Source organism: Calidris pugnax, unplaced genomic scaffold, assembly GCF_001431845.1.
Source record: "Calidris pugnax isolate Ruff unplaced genomic scaffold, ASM143184v1 scaffold133, whole genome shotgun sequence".
NCBI lineage: Eukaryota > Metazoa > Chordata > Aves > Charadriiformes > Scolopacidae > Calidris > Calidris pugnax.
This window is the reverse complement of record NW_015090977.1, coordinates 8,782,864-8,798,233: the sequence shown is the minus strand read 5'-3', so window position 1 is coordinate 8,798,233 and position 15,370 is coordinate 8,782,864. Positions and strand designations below refer to the sequence as shown.

The 15,370-nt window shown below is 48.4% G+C and overlaps 1 protein-coding gene across 4 annotated transcripts in view; it reads left to right on the top strand.

The window, feature by feature from the left end:
- CALN1 (calneuron 1) overlaps positions 1 to 15,370 on the top strand; it is a 186,706-nt gene that overhangs the window by 113,601 nt on the left and 57,735 nt on the right. For all 4 annotated transcript variants that reach the window (XM_014953358.1, XM_014953359.1, XM_014953360.1 and 1 more), the window contains one exon: positions 5,968 to 6,080. In XM_014953358.1, the coding sequence (XP_014808844.1) occupies positions 5,968 to 6,080 (113 nt within the window). The remainder of the gene's footprint in view (positions 1 to 5,967; positions 6,081 to 15,370) is intronic.

The window sequence follows — 15,370 nt, the reverse complement described above, 5'->3', positions numbered from 1 at the left end:
CCCAGACGGTGTTATTGCTGCACAGGTTACTTTATGGGCACAAACAATGACACAGACCGGGACAGAGAGTCACTGCAGCTTGCTATTAGGAGAATAAAAATAAACAGGAGTGTTGTGTGCGCCTGGGACCCAAGCTGCAAAAGACTAGCTCATTAACTTTAAATATATCACCTAGCTGCACTCTGGAGGTCAAATTTGAGAAGAAAAAAAAAAAAAAGTGTGAATACTTATCAGTCTACACACAGCAGATCCTCATCTCCGTTTAAATGTGTGCATCATTTCTGTGCCGTGGCAAGAAACTTTTAAGGAGGAGAAAGAACCCGATAATCCTGAGAATGGCCAGGGAAAAAGGTTATTTAGGAGGCAGTCAGGTCGGATGATGTAGGCTCCCACTTTGACACACAAGGCTCTGAAAACCAGGTGTAAGTCTCTGTTCTGCCCTTGGGTATAGGCAATGCAATCCATGCACGTTCTCCCCCTCTCTTTTTCTTTCCCTCTCCTGCCCTGTCTCTCTCCAGCCCAATGAATATTTAATTAGATCCTCCAAGGGAGCCGCTCCGATGGGAGACTCTTGGAGAGACAGCGGTGGACTGAAGGCTGAGGGTCGGGTCTCTCCCGTGGGATGGAGGGCGAGATGGGTTCACACTGCTGCTCCTCTGAGTGTTTAATTATTGCTTCAAAGCAGAAGAGCTCTGGCAGGAGAATTTGTGAGAGCACAGGCTGCTGCTACCTGGGATGTGGGGATTTGCCATCCCGGCTCAGCCTGGTCCCTCTCTCCTCTGCCAGGTGCCCTGTGGTTTGGGGGTGGTGTCCTCTGCACCTTCCCTGCCCAGCACATCCAACCTGGGCAAAACACTGCTGACCATAGATCTGTGGGATCAGGGCAAATGCACCAGGAGAAAGGCAGGATAGGGCTCAAGCCAGACGGGTGTAGCTTGTTTTGATGTAAGAGTGCAGCCAGGGGTGTTTCATGCAGTGGTTGTCCTCCTTGGTGCCCTGACGAGGTGACTGCAGAGCTCTGCCTGCCCTCAAACGCTCTATTTTTCCTGCTAAACGTCCTTCAGCAAATACAACCTTCCCTTCTCCTCTTCATTAAAGTCAGGATGCTCAGGGAAGACAAACTCCTTGGGCTGTAGCTGAAAGTCCATCAGCTTAGATAGAAGGCTGTGATTTTCTGTGCTCAGCTCCGATGCACCAGTGAAGCACAGCACCTCCAGCAAGAAACAAAGGTACCACCTTGAAACTCCTTTGACCTGGGGATCTGGAAGCACAACACCAATATGAAGGAATTGGGGTTGAAAGCAATTAGCCTAGGAGAGTAAATCCCCCTTCAAAAGTGCTGGACACTCCTTTGGCTCCTCCCAACATACACATCCAACCCAGAGTTTGCTCCCTGGGAGTGCAGTGGTAGTTTTAAAGGCTCCTCTACACACGGAGTCATTAGTGCTTTTCCTTTTTCCACATCCAATTGGTTTATTTAGAAGAACTCATTGCCATTTTTCAGAGGTGCAGACACCCCTTCCTTGGGCCTGTCATGTCCAAAACAAATGTCCTGGGGCTGCAGTTTCTGGGGGAGCTGGAAAAAGAGCTTCGTTTTCCAGCTCCATGCTGCTCTTAGCTGCTGCTCCATTGCCTTCAGTGTCCTTGGCATAAGTGGGTGTTGGAACAGGTTGCCCAGAGGAGCTTTGGAGGCCCCATCCCTGGAGGGGTTCAAGGCCAGGTTGGACGGGGCTTTGAGCAACCTGGTCTGGTGGGAGGTGTCCCTGACTTTGACAGGGGGGTTGGAATGAGATGTCCCTTTAATGTCCCTTCCAACCAAAACCATTCCATGATTCTATGATGTTTCCCTGCTGCAGCTCTGTGGTCACAGCCAAACTGATCTCACAGCATGGCAAACATGGATGCTGGAGGTCTTCAAATTCAAATTATTAAGGTCTTTCTGCACCGAGTGAGTGAACAATGAGTGTTGTCACGTTGGCAGGTTTAGGAACCCTTGCTGGCCATGTATTTGGGTACTGCAAATGTTCCCAGAGGACCCAAAGATGCCTTCAGCATCCTCTTTCTGCGATGGAGCAATTAAGCAGGATCACACGATTGTCCCTGGGCCCATTGACAGTGCATCTAGTTGATGTTCCTTTTTATTATCACATTTGCCTGGGTTTTATCAGGACTGAGACAGTGTCTTGCAGGGAGCAACCTTTGTGGGTATCTGGAAGCACTTAGTGCCCAACCAATGCTAACAGACTAGTAATGATAAGCAGATCTGATTTGTCTCTGATGATGTGGCCAGTGATGATCTGAGTCATAGTTTTAGTCATGCGAGGTTCAGCCACATGATTGCTAACCCCCTTCTGACTCTTCGACATTAGTGCCTGGAAGCATTATGGGGAAGGAAAATGTTAAGGCGTAAGGGTAAGTAAATAAATAAATGTTTTAGGGGTTTTAAACCCAGGAGTTAAGCTCAGCTCCGGTGTTTTGCTAAGACCACCCACACCAGCAGTGTCTGTCCCTTGGCTGTGGGTGGTGGTTCAGGGATGGGGTGGCATCTAGATCGCATCCTGGCTGGAATCCCTCTGCTCCTCACCCCCCTTTCCACCTGATGGTCTTCCCCTGCCCCAGCTGACCCACAACACCATGCTGTGAGGTTTCCCTGCCCTCCCAGTTTGTAAATAAGTTATTGCAACGTGTGAGTGCATTCACTGATCAGGGACTTCAGCATGGCTTGGGTTTATAAACCTCATCTGCATTTGGATCTGGTGGGAGCAGGGAGAGGAGAGCTGCTGTGGCCATCACTGGATGGGGATCACAACTCGTTCCATCCTGGCCATAGCTTTTCACCTGCTTGTGCCCCCTCCCTCTTTACAAGGTTGGTTTCCTTCAGGGTGATGAGTTCTGGCTCAAGTAGTTAGTATGAGCTTGGAGGCAGAAGGTGGGGGGAGGATGTGAGCATCACACACATTATAAATTGGCCTGTGGGGATGGTGTGGGACTGGGGCTGTGTGACTGCTCATCAGCAGTGATGTTTGGGGCTTGCTGGGTGGCTCGTGGAAAGGAGCAAGGGAAGGTGAAAGCAGTGTAGACAGTACACATGCTCCAGCCTGGCCTTTTCCTCCCAGCCCTTAAACCCAACTAAAAGTTCATTTCTGAATAAGCTGCACGTCGCTCGCTCTGAGTATCAGCTGCTCCCAGGCGAGGAGCACATCTGTGGGCACAGCGAAGCCAGACGTGGGGACGTGCGCGGTGCTTGGTTTGGCTCCAGTGCAGCTTCTCAAACAGATGCTTGATGTGTGCATCGCACATCAGCTTGTAGCACTGTGTACGTGACTGTGGCTCAGAGGAGGAGGAGGAGGAGGAAGGCATCTTTTGACTGTACCCAACACAGATTTCAAGCTGAGCGATCCCAGGAGGTGATGAGTGGCCTAAACGCTGATGGACCCTATAGGAGATGTGGGTATTGGGCATCACCTGGCTATGCCGTGGTTCTAGAGAGTGAGCCTTGAGCATTTTCACCTTGCAGCCGTGCAGAGCTGCACTGGGTGCCTCTTGGAGCCTATGTGTTGTTTTTTATAATATTTCTCTCCTGGCTGTTGAATACCGCAAAAGGAATTTTCAGCCAAAATTGTGAGTTCTCTTTCTTGATATGATGATGCTGCAGTCTCCTGGGATCCTGATGGCAGGAAGGTTTGTTTTCTGCAGCTTAAAACAAATGTTAAAGGGATATTTCTACCAGGCAAAATGTTTTGGGGTCTAGTTTCCTTGCCAGTTAACAGCTTTAATTGAAAAAGCAGTCAATAAGGATATAATGCATTTTGTAATGGCATCGTTCTTCTGAGGTTGTGGAAAATGCTATAATTAAGCTGATAATTAAACCCCGTGAAGTTAGTTATGATCCCTGGCAAAGGCACATGGAAGTCATGAGCAAGGGTTTGCCCAAAGTCTTGTTCTGAGTCAGACACGGAGCCCAGGAGTCCTGGCACCCGCTTTCTCATGAGTCATGTGTAGGACTGAGTCCTGCCTCTCCTCTGTGGATGACATGACATGGTAGAAAACGCTAATTAAATAACTCAGTATTTTGGGGTTGCATATGGATAGACCAAATATATGCACGGGCAGGTACTAGAATCTCTTTAACATGCAAATTGTTTTCTTGCTAATCTGGCTAATTTCTTTAACCCGATTTGCATCATAGTGTATGGTTTTGTTACTGCCTTTCCGTGTAAGTGATGTACTGCAATGTAAATCGCCCCGGATCCACTGTCACCTTGCATTACCTTCCCCAACGTGATCCAACGTGCTGTGACTGATACAATCCGACTTGATGCCATAAACTGATGCCTCTCATGGGGAAGCAGAAGGAACACGTTTCCTCGTAGCCCATAAATGTTTTAAAGCATGGCTTTCCAAGTGATGGGGTGCCCACCCCGTTCCTTTTTTGCTTAATGAGCTGTCCCAGAAACGAGCTCCATCCTGCAAGAACTCAGCCCTCTCCAGCCCTGCAAAGCCCTTCAGCATGTGCTGAGTCCTGAAGGTGTGAGTGACTTTAGCAGTTGGATGGGGTCTTCTTGAACATTACGGGATCAAAGTTATTATGAATCCCTCCTGGGTTTCCTTTCAGAGCCCCTGTCACTGGCTCACCCCCAGGATATTCACTCTTGTCTTCGATAAATTAGGGGCAGAGCCAAGTGAATAGAGCTCACTATTCTGGCAAACGAGCATTTTGACTCTGCTCATTTTCACATTGTGTTTCTGCGAAGATAAGGACATGGAGAGATTTCAATCAGTGGTGCATATGGTCAGATCAAGCATATGAAATATTATAAAAAGGAGCGATAGGAGCAGCATGCAGGGCACGTGGTAAAGCTGTCATGCAGGGCTGCTGCAGGTTCTGCAGTCAATAGTGACATTTTAATAGTAGCCCTTGCACCGATCTGCTTTAGTCTGATGGTTTTAGACACTTCCTACACCTAATAATTTAGCAACAGCAACTACATGGAGAGGTGGATGCAGTCAGTTCCAGTGGAGTTTGAAAAAAAAACAACCAGAAACTCTTACAGTTGCTGATTCTGTTTCCAGACTTGAAGGAGGGCTAATATATCCACCTCTGTCAATTGGCCTGGTAACATGTAGGAGGATATGTCCATGGACTGACAGACAAAGGAGAGGCATACAGGCATTGAACTACCCTGTTCAAAGAAGCTCGAATTTTTTAGATCCTTCAACAGGAATGAATTTCCCTTTTTTGCCATTTTCATTAAGCACCGCAGAAGTTCTCTGAGGGAAAAGTAATATTTGATACAATGCTCAGATATACTTCAAACAGCCACATGCCTCATTTACAAAACATACAATATACTGGAGGGGCTTGGGACTGCATAGGCTCAGTTAATTAACGGCAGGAGCAGTCTCCCCTTCCTGCTAATGGCACTGAAGCTGTGTCTCCACTGCCTGCTCTGCATGCTGAGCACACAGGGCTGCTAAGAGATGGATGCTGGTTGAAAGCTGAAATGAAATGCCTTGTGGATTCGCAATAATCTGGCTCTTCCCTCTGCGTGCACTCCCTTCCTCTGGAGGCAGAGGTTGACCCTGTTAAAGCTGTGCAGAGACCTGGCTGTTGGGCGGCTCTGTAGAGGGGAAGAGCCCTGGCCACGCTGCTGGCCACTGTCCTCCTGCCAAAATTGGTTTTTATTGAGAAGTGACTTGCCTATAAAACTCTCTGGGGCAGGGAAACAACCTATTAATCTCTGCTTGTGCATCACCTAGTCCTGTCTTCAAGTGTGGGTGGGCCACAACGCAGGCCATTCATTCGGATAACAACAAATTTGGATCTGTAGGTACCCTGAAGTTGATGTAGAAGGTGCTGTAATGTATGTGTGGATCCATGATATGCAGCAGATCCAGAGCAGCATGTTGGACATTGGCACTAAGTGGTACTTCAGTGAAAACAGTGATCCTTTTCTTTCATTCCAGGGGATGGCCAGGTTGATTTTGATGAATTTATGACTATTCTGGGACCTAAGCTGGTATCATCAGAAGGCAGAGATGGTTTTCTGGGAAATACAATAGACAGCATATTCTGGCAGGTAAGTGGTCATTTTTTAAAATGCATCTTTAGCCAGCTATTAATAGCTTCCAGAATTGATTTGTTGAGGAGCACAAGAGGTTTTGGAAGTGTGATGGCTTGTGTGAAGACTACTCGGGTCCCTCTCACTGTGTGCAGTGTCAGACGGTCCCGTGTTGTTGGAGGGACCTGCTCTCAGCTGAGCCTACTGTGGGAGGAAGGGGAAGCCCTTGCTGTGGATGAACTGCAGCTGAACACAACACTTACTGGTGCAACATGTTTGGGAGCATTTTGGAATTAATTTTTGGAAGAGAAAAACACTTTTCTCTATGAGTCTTTTGAGTTTGGAACCTTGAACCTGCCCGGCTGCTCTCAGGAGCGTGCCACTGTTCAATGTCCCTTGGCTGTGGCGGAGGGATGCTCTGAGGAGGTCACGTCTGATCGGTGCTTCTGTGGTTAATTGAGGTCTGAGGCTGATGAGGATAATGGAATTGTGTCGGTGCAAGTTTTACCAGTGGTGCTGCTCTGGGGGTGTTTTGGTGCTGCCAGTTCCAGGCCTGGGAGGAGAGGAAGGTCTGGCAGCTCCTCATCTCTGTCCTGCCGTGCGGTTTTAAAGAGCGTTAGACCTTCCTGGAAAAGCAAGGGCAGTCCAGGCTGTTATGGTGGGGATTAAAAACCTCCCAAAACACAGTGCTGCGCATTTCTTGCCAACGGATTAAATGTGTGGCTTCCTGTGAGATTACTGCTCATTTCATTGATCGTCCAACAGCCTTTGCTCGCTAAAAAACTTTTAGTGTTACCAAGTTTATGTGAATCAAAAGAGTCAAACCTGGATATAAGCATTTATGTCTTCTTTTACTACCCTCCAGCACTGTCCAGACTGAATTGGGTGGAGTTTTGTAAAAGTCTTTTTAAAAGTCTTTTAAAAGCTGGTTCCTGGCCTCCTGGCATGTGCTGGAAATGACTCTGGAAATCCTGGTCTGGATTCTAGTGCTCGGTTGTCAAAGCGCGAGTTTGGCCTTGGTGAAGCTGTGGTGGTTTGTACCAGATCTGGGGGGATGCGAGGGCTGAACCCACTGCACGAAGGGCAGGACTGGGAGAGTCACAAATGTTTCGTTGCCCCCGTTGCACCTCACAAGCCTCATCCCAGCACGTGGGCAATGGGGAGGGAGGAAGCACCATCCCATCCCATCGAGCCATCAGTGCCTCCCAGACCTCCTGGTGAGACTGGCCTCACTGGAGCCCTTCAAGAAGCAAAAATATCCGTTGGGGAAATCAAGTTCAGGAGCTGAGCCCTTTGATGGGGAAGCAGAAAAGTCTGGAGCCCTCCCTAAAATTCGCCTCACAGGTTAACCCGCGGCCGTTTAGTGACCCTTTGGCCCATGGAGACGCCTGTGGTGGCTTTGCTTAGAGGACAGGAGGAAGGGAGGACGTGTGCTCTGGTTGTAGAGCAGCGGGACTCCAGGACTCAGCTTTCTCCTTGCTCTTTCATGCAGCGGGGACCGTGGCCCTTCTGCCCCCAAAACTGCGGTGGGATGAGTCAAAAGAGTGCAGAGACTTCAGGTAACCGGCCCCGCGGTGGGAAGGGATGGCCCTGGGGCTTCTCCGCAGGCAGCAAAGCTTTTACTGAATTGCACAAGTGCTCCAGGGCCTCGGAAAAAAAAAAATTATGGTCTTTTACTTGTAAGGGTAAAAATACATCTCTTTACATAGCACTTTCTTGGATTTCAAAGCCCTTGAAGAGAAGGCTTCATCTCACATTTCTTTTCTCCTGGGGTAGCAGAACTCATGAAGAATACAGTAATTTTGCTGCTTATTCCTGAAGAAAAAGCAAGGGTAAAACCACATAGGGAAGTGCCATTAAGGGAACAGGTTCCCTTTGCCCATTCCCACCTGGCTTTGCCCACACCTTCTGCAGGGCCATAAGTCACCTCATCTTTAAGCAAACCATTTATGTGTCTGCATTGTCTCCTGTGGGATTATGTCTGATTTGAAAGAATGAGACAATCAGAATCAAGACCTGGCTGTGTTTCCTATATGTCCCTGGCGTGCGATTTTCACGTTTGCTGGAAAGGAGTAGCAGGGAGAGGGGGATGAGTTTGGGTTGCTGATAGAGCATTTCCCCTCTGCCATTATCCCCAAGGAATGATTTTAAGGAGGGGATGGTGCCCACAAGCCTGTGGTTTGAGTGGTACTAGGTGACAAGGGCAGCCAGGGTGGGCCAAGAAGGAACAACTCTGTCTTGGTGTCAGCTGGCTGGGCATGGCTACCAGGAAACCTCACCCCAAAGCTTCAGGCAGCAAAAGGCATCTTGAAGAGGCTCTTATATCTCCCAGAGGGAGAGAAAATCCATGTTGGCATCCAGAAAGTGCCTCCCCCTCTTCCACCCAAACAGCTTGCCCCAGCTGTCACAATTTTGCCTCTCGGGGTATTTTTGCCGACGGTCCAGCTTTCTACACCATGGCACTTCTGTGCAGACTCTGTTCCAAGCGTGCCTTAATAGCGCTTTAAATAATGCAATGACAGAGTTAAATAATAAACAGCAGCAGAAGGAGAGAGAAATTCAAAGGAAGAGGCAAGGGCCTGGAGATGAGTTTGCAGACGAAGCTGGGAGTGAGTTGGTGGGATACAGGAAGGCGGTTCCAGATGGCAGAAGCTGCAGAGGGGAAGGATCTTACAACAACAGCAGTGGGGCTGCAGGAGGCGGGGAGGGGGTAGAAACAGTGGAAGAATGGGGAGGAGAGAGAGGGATCATGCGTGGAAGAGGCAGGCTTGAAATAATAGGGGAAGGGTGCATCCTTCCTATTGGATGTGTTGCCCAAAGAGCAATGGCCAGCCCCAGAGAAGCAGGATCTGGCCCAGACCTGAGTGTTGGCAGGTGCTAGAGGCATGGAAGGTCTCTCAGATGTATTTTCCTTCCTTGATTTCCCGTGTGGGCTTTAAATTGAATCGTATCGGTGTGTGTTTAAGGTGGCTGACTCTTGCTTTCTCAGGTAGCAGCGATCAGTTCTGCTCCAGTTAGAATGGCTCTCTGTGGTCCTTCAGATGGGTCAGGAGGTATTTAACAGGAGGGAAAAATTATTCTAGCAAATACAGTGTCAGGCCAAGTCAATATAGACCAATGATATCAGGAGAGCTGAGGAAACATGGACTCTCCTCCATCTCAGAAAGGCTCTTTCCCGAGTGAGACGCAGCTCACACCAAGCACCGTTTTGTGGAGAACATCCCCAGGTGCCTCCTGCTCTGCTTCAAAACAGTTTTCTCATCCTCATGCCAACACTGAGCAAGTGGCAGTAACGTGTACCCGGGCACAGACATCTTTAACTGTCTTAAACTTTTAAGATGGTCTTAAACTGTCTTAAATCTTAAACTGTCTGATGAGACCCTGGCCTGGGTTTCTCAGAGAAGCTGTGGCTGCCCCATCCCTGGAGGGGTTCAAGGCCAGGTTGGACGGGGCTTTGAGCAACCTGGTCTGGTGGGAGGTGTCCCTGAGCATAACAGGGGGATTGGAACAAGATGATCTTTAAAGTCCCTTCCAACTCTAAGCATTCAGTGATTCCATGGTAAGTATTTTTTCTTAAGTACACAGCAGCCCGGTAACCATTAACCAGTCCTCAGGGTGCAGGATCATGGTCAGGAGGAGCTTGAAGTCTGGAAGCACTTGCTGAAGCCCTGTTCTCCCTGGTTTGGGGCAGACCTGCCATGGCAAGGTTACAGCAACAACGCAAACCTCTCCTTTGGCTGCTTTCACAGGGTCTGCATTTATTCAAAACAAAATGTAAAGAAAGAAAGAGCATAGATGAGATATTGGGAGTAGCTATTGAAATCTGTTTTGGAAGCCAGTGGGAGGAGGTGAGCCTGGCCCTGTGCAGGGGTGTTGGACCTCCCATGGTCTCTCACGGGGTGTCTGCCCCCTTCTCTCTCCATCTTTTTCCCCCTCTGTGTTTTTTAAAAAGTGGCCACCCATCACTCGCCTTCTCCTGCCCACCTTCTCTGAGCTACTCCTGCTGGTGCTCACATTCACTCTCCCAAAGTGTTTTTTTGTCAGTGTGTCCGGCGGTGGTTTTGCAGTGATGCGGTAGCCCTTGTGTAGTCAGAGAGACGCTATTTGATCAATTTTCAGGCATGAGAATTTGTTTTTCCAGAGCTCAGGGAATATGAATCTGGTTCCAGTTACGCTCCGGGGGCTGTGTTTTGTACAAGTGAGTTTTGAGGCATTTCCAATGCATGGCCATTCAGCTCTGTAAAGCGATTTAGATCAAGAGCATTACAGAAAAGACAAACATCGCTAGCAGTAAATATTAGCTCCCTTTTTTTGGCAAACAGACTCCAAATCTGTCCACTGTGCCCTGCCATTCTGAGCCAGAGAGCGAGATCAAAAGGGAGGGGAGAAACTGGGATTTCATATTCATTTACAATTTCTGCCCAGATTGTTTCTAAGTGCAAAGACCTTCAGGCACAAGTGTTAAATAGTTTGCACAGGACGTAGTGTAGTGGATCTCCAGTCCCTGGGGGCAGGCAACAGGAACAGAAGTAATAATCATGTTGAACTCGAGGCTTTTAATTAAAATAAACCTCTCTGTCTTGCCTAAAATGCTTTTTGAAGTCAGAGCATGTTTGAATGGTTAAACAACAGGGCTGCCTCCGCATCGGATGCAGAATAAATTCTGTACCCAGCAGCACTGATGAGATTATTTTGAAAAGTCAATACTTTGCGTGGTGATCATTTGAGAGGCAAAGCGCTGCCTGCTATTTTTTCCCCCCTCTCTCTCTTTACCGTGTGCACGTGGAAGCTGCGGGGAGCATCATTTCAGCCAGCGCTAATGCGTTGCCTGAGCACAGATATCTGGAAGCTTTGTCTTGCATGAGGGGACAGCACTGTGTCATCTGCTCAGACGTGGTGCCCGTTCGTCGCATTAGATATTGCCGGGTATAATTCACTGGTGTTCAGGAGGAGGCTGGTTGGTTTGGGATAAATAAGGCTGCTTTGCAGGAGCGGGAAGACCAGAATATCAACACGGTGCTCTGGGAGGGGGAGATGCTGCTCAGAGATCTCTGTAGATCTCTGTAAAGATGTCTCCACAGTTTTGGGGGGAGACAGCAGAAGAGCTGGGGAGACAGGTCCTGTGAACAGAGCCACTCAGCAACTGCTGGTGTTTTCTGGGCTTGGGAGAACCTTTTTCATCCCTCCAGGTTTCCACATACCTTTGCTCAGGAGGAGAAATACATTGGTTTTTATGGCCTTTGGTAGATGAGTAGATGGTGGACGATCCCAAGGCTAGATGCCGTGGCACCCCTATGCAAGAAAGGAGGGATCACTAGGGACAGGCCAGAAGCAGCAGAAAGCCCTCTGCTCCTGGGCCACCAGGCTCAGCAGTGGGCACCAAAGGACATTGTGTTCCCTGGATGCAGGAAAAGCAGACCAAGAACCATATCAGTGCAGTATCGCACCTGGCACTGGCTGGGGAGGGGGCTCAGGGGGGTGAAGTGGGGCTCAGACCCGTGGGAACACCCGTGGGAGAGCAGAGGGAGATGCCTGGGATGGGACACAGTGGTTCCATCCTCCCGGCGCAGCTCCTGATGCTCTAATGATTTGCTGTGCAAAACTGCCCGTCCATAATCGTGTTTGCAGTTGTCGTTGCAAATGCAACAGCGTCCCGGGGGAGAGATCTGGGCTCTCATGATCTGGTCAATCAATTAGTGCTTTAATAGAGTGAAATGAAGGAGAAAATGTGTGGGAACCTCGGTGGCACAGGGCAGGGTATGGAGAAACCACGTCGGGCGATGGCATGGGAGGGAAGGCAAGGGACACAGGGCCGTGTCGGAGCCGCGCTGCCTCCAGCAGCACTTGGCTCTCTACAAACATTTTGCTTAGAGAGGGATTTTTCTTTATGAAGTCCAGTAGTTAAACCTAATGCAATTTCTCCCCGTACGTGAGTTTTCTCCTCTTGTCCCTGCAGAGGAGTTAATTTGATGATGGCAAATTAGCCTTGCCAGAGTTGTGGAGCAAGCGTTTGTGTCTCCCTGTGCCATTTCACGTGGTTACGGATCCTGGCTGGCCAGGCATAGGGTGTACATGGCCTCCTCTCCTCACCCTCCTCCTCCTCCTGGGCTGGTACAGCCCCTCCGTACGGGTGTGGGATACTGCTGAGCCCCAGGAGAGGCCATTTCACATCTCATACCACAGTTGCTTTCCAGTTGGGAGCTGCTCTGCTGCAGATACCTCATGATTTCAGGATTTCAGGTGCTGCTGTTTCAGCCTGTCGAAGAACCATCTCAAATCGACTTCTGTGGAGGAAGAGAGTTAGTTTTGCAGTCCTGTGATTCAGATGATGCTTGGGGTTGGTGGTGGCTCCCAGCAGGGCAGGTTTCATGGCTGTGCTGGGTGCATGCGGTTTAGGGTGGCCAAGGAACTGTTCTTGTGCTGATGCTTGGAAAGAAAGCTGAGATTCAGGGAGGAAAGACGGCTTAATAGTCTGTGCAGACTTAGTGCCCCTGTAAGTGGCCTCCCTGTTGGTGCCTATTTTGGGGTTTAAATCAGGAAACTCTGCAGTGGAAAGGGTGCCAAAACTTGATGGATGGGATCAAGGATGGACAACCGGGGCTGTACCGTTGCACCACGCACATCCCCTCACCCATGCACATCCTCTTCCACCAAACAAACCCGCCACCCCACAGTGATATTTTCAGTGTTAGCAGCAATGTGGGTGCCTGCTTTTTGGTTGTTGAGCCTGAAACATCTGTCAGGTGATTTCCACAGAAAAGAAGTTCTGTACTTTTTAAAGAGGTACCCTTTCTTGGGTTTCCCGAGCTGGATACCACCAAACTGAAGGACTGGTTGGAAACCTTGGCTTGGCTCCTCCTGCAGAAACCACTGCAATTTGCTCTGGGAGCCAAGGCAGACACCTTTCCCATGACAGGTAATACTGGGCTCTGCTCAACTGGAGTCATTCAATTCCCCCAGCGTGCCGTTAGCTCTAGCATCCTGACCGTGTTTCCATGATTCAGAAATTAAATGCGTCCTACAGTATCTGTTCCTACATTTTGGATTTGATGTGTGATTTCCTTCTATCCAGTTTTAAAATGTGAGATTTCCCATTTCAAGGATGCAGATGCCTGTGTTGCGGTGGTGGGAAGACTGACTCTGGCCATGAGCTGGTGTGGATGGTGTGCGGTTCATCTCAGCTAACCTGGGACACTGCTTAGGCTCCCTGTAGAGTTAGCAGAGAGAAGTAGGCACTCCTAGGGTGTAATTCAAGGGATCTGCTTTAGGCATCAACCTCAGGAAGAGGTGCATCATGCTTCAAAAGTGCACATTTTTCTCCATTTGGTATAAAGGAAGTCTAGAAAAGTGGCTCAGATGGAGATGTGTGCACTGGGTACAGGGAAATGTCATCTCATGAGTCCCATCAAGGGTTTCACCAGCTCTGCCAGTGCTGAGGCTGTTATCAGTGGAAGCAGAACCCTTCTCGTTGCCTTATTAAATCTTCTTTTGTTGACAAAGACATTCCCACTGAGTATGTGGCACTCAGTGGTGGTTGTCGCAACACAGTGAAAGCTTGCAGGTGGTGAATTCATCAAGATGACACTTCTCTTTGTTCATAGTCTGTGTATCCAGCACAGAGTGCTGTCACAACCACTGGTGTGGACGTGAACATTTGAGAGGTTCATGGCCTGGATTGTGGTGGTAAGGCTGAGGCTGTCACATCCCTCTTAACCCCTTTGCAGTGTATGAAGTTGTCAGTGGGCAGGAGTGAGCAATGCTGTTTGGGTGGCCTCGTTTTTATCTGTTTCTATGAAGGGACCTTATTTTGCCCAGTACACATCTTTCCCTGTAACAAAATCAGTTCTCCCAAGTCATCAGGATCAAAGTTAGACCTCAAAACTGGAGACACTGGAAATGGTAGTTTTGAAAGCAATTGTGAACCAAAGCAGAACTGGTACCGATAGCAGGAGCAAAGAAAGACTTTGTTGTCAGACTCTGTTTTGTAGCTTCAACCACCTTACATTTAGCCTTCAGAAACGCACCATAGTTTTGGTTCAAAGTCTGTTTAAAGCAGGCGGTTTATATCAAGAGGCTTCTTGCCTGCTGGATGAGAGCAAACGACTGTCCTGGCAGGTGGTCATTTGGCTTTGTGTGCACTCTGGAGCACTCACGTACATATACTCCATCCAGCTCTTATGGTACAGAGGTTATTTTTCCCTACGCCAGCTTATATATAAACTCAGTCTACAGCTCTGTGTGTCATTGGGTTTTTTTGTCCCCATCTGATGCATGAAATAGGAACTGCCCTGTGGTTTTCTCAGTGATGTGCTTAGAAATGTAAGGAGCAATGCGTAGGAAAGGTAAATGTGTATGAACATCATCTGACGTGTACGTGGGTACCTGGAACGTGTGCTGAGGAGAGAGTTTCTTGCTTGTTGTGGACACTTTACTGAGGGGGTCCGCCTCCCTGGCACCTCTGAGAGCCAGAGAACATCTCTGGGGCTGGTTTTGTTGGCACCGGTGTCTTTTTCCTTTGAATGCACTTTGATGCCTTTGAAAGCCACCATGGGGTGATGGAGCCGAGGCGTGGCGTGTTTCATGCAGGGGAGTTTTCAGGTTCTGTCTTCAAATCCCATAACCCTGCTCTCCCAACATCAGGAAGGAGTTCCTTTCAGAGCAGAGGTTCACCAGTCCTTGAGTTCTAAGCCAGAACCAGATCCCAGGATCTGTCCTTCCTCTCTGCACAGAGAAAAGGACATGCAACTCAAGTGTCACCAGAGGACACTACCTTTGGCTTGCCTGGATACTTTATGTCCTTGTAACAAAATCATATCTTTCACTGCAGTAATTTTGTTGAGAGAAATCTAATTGACTATAAGGGAAGTCTGATTTTCATGGAGATCAGAGTGTGGGAATTGTTTAAAGCAGAGTTGATGGTGGTGGCCTTTTTCAAATTCTTTTTTTTAAAGAATTCTCACTTCGAGTTAGAAATCTGTCTATTGCCCTGCCTCTAAGCCGGGTTTCAGTAGAGTAAAAATATTGTGAAAATTTCACTAAGATTTTAAAGAGAAGAATAAGAGGAAAAAACGGGAAAAAAAAGGCGCTCCATTGCTCATAAACAAACAGAAAAAAAAAGCTAAAGTGTTGGCAACTGTTTGCAACAAACAAATGTGTTTAGAAAGAAAAATGACCTTTTATGCAAATGAAAAACTAAAAAAAGAAATTACAGTCTTGAAAGAAAGATAGAAAGAAAGGAAGACCTCTGAAAAAATGCAGATGGAGAGCTGCAAAAGACAACTGTGGTGGGGACGGTGGATGGCTCAGGC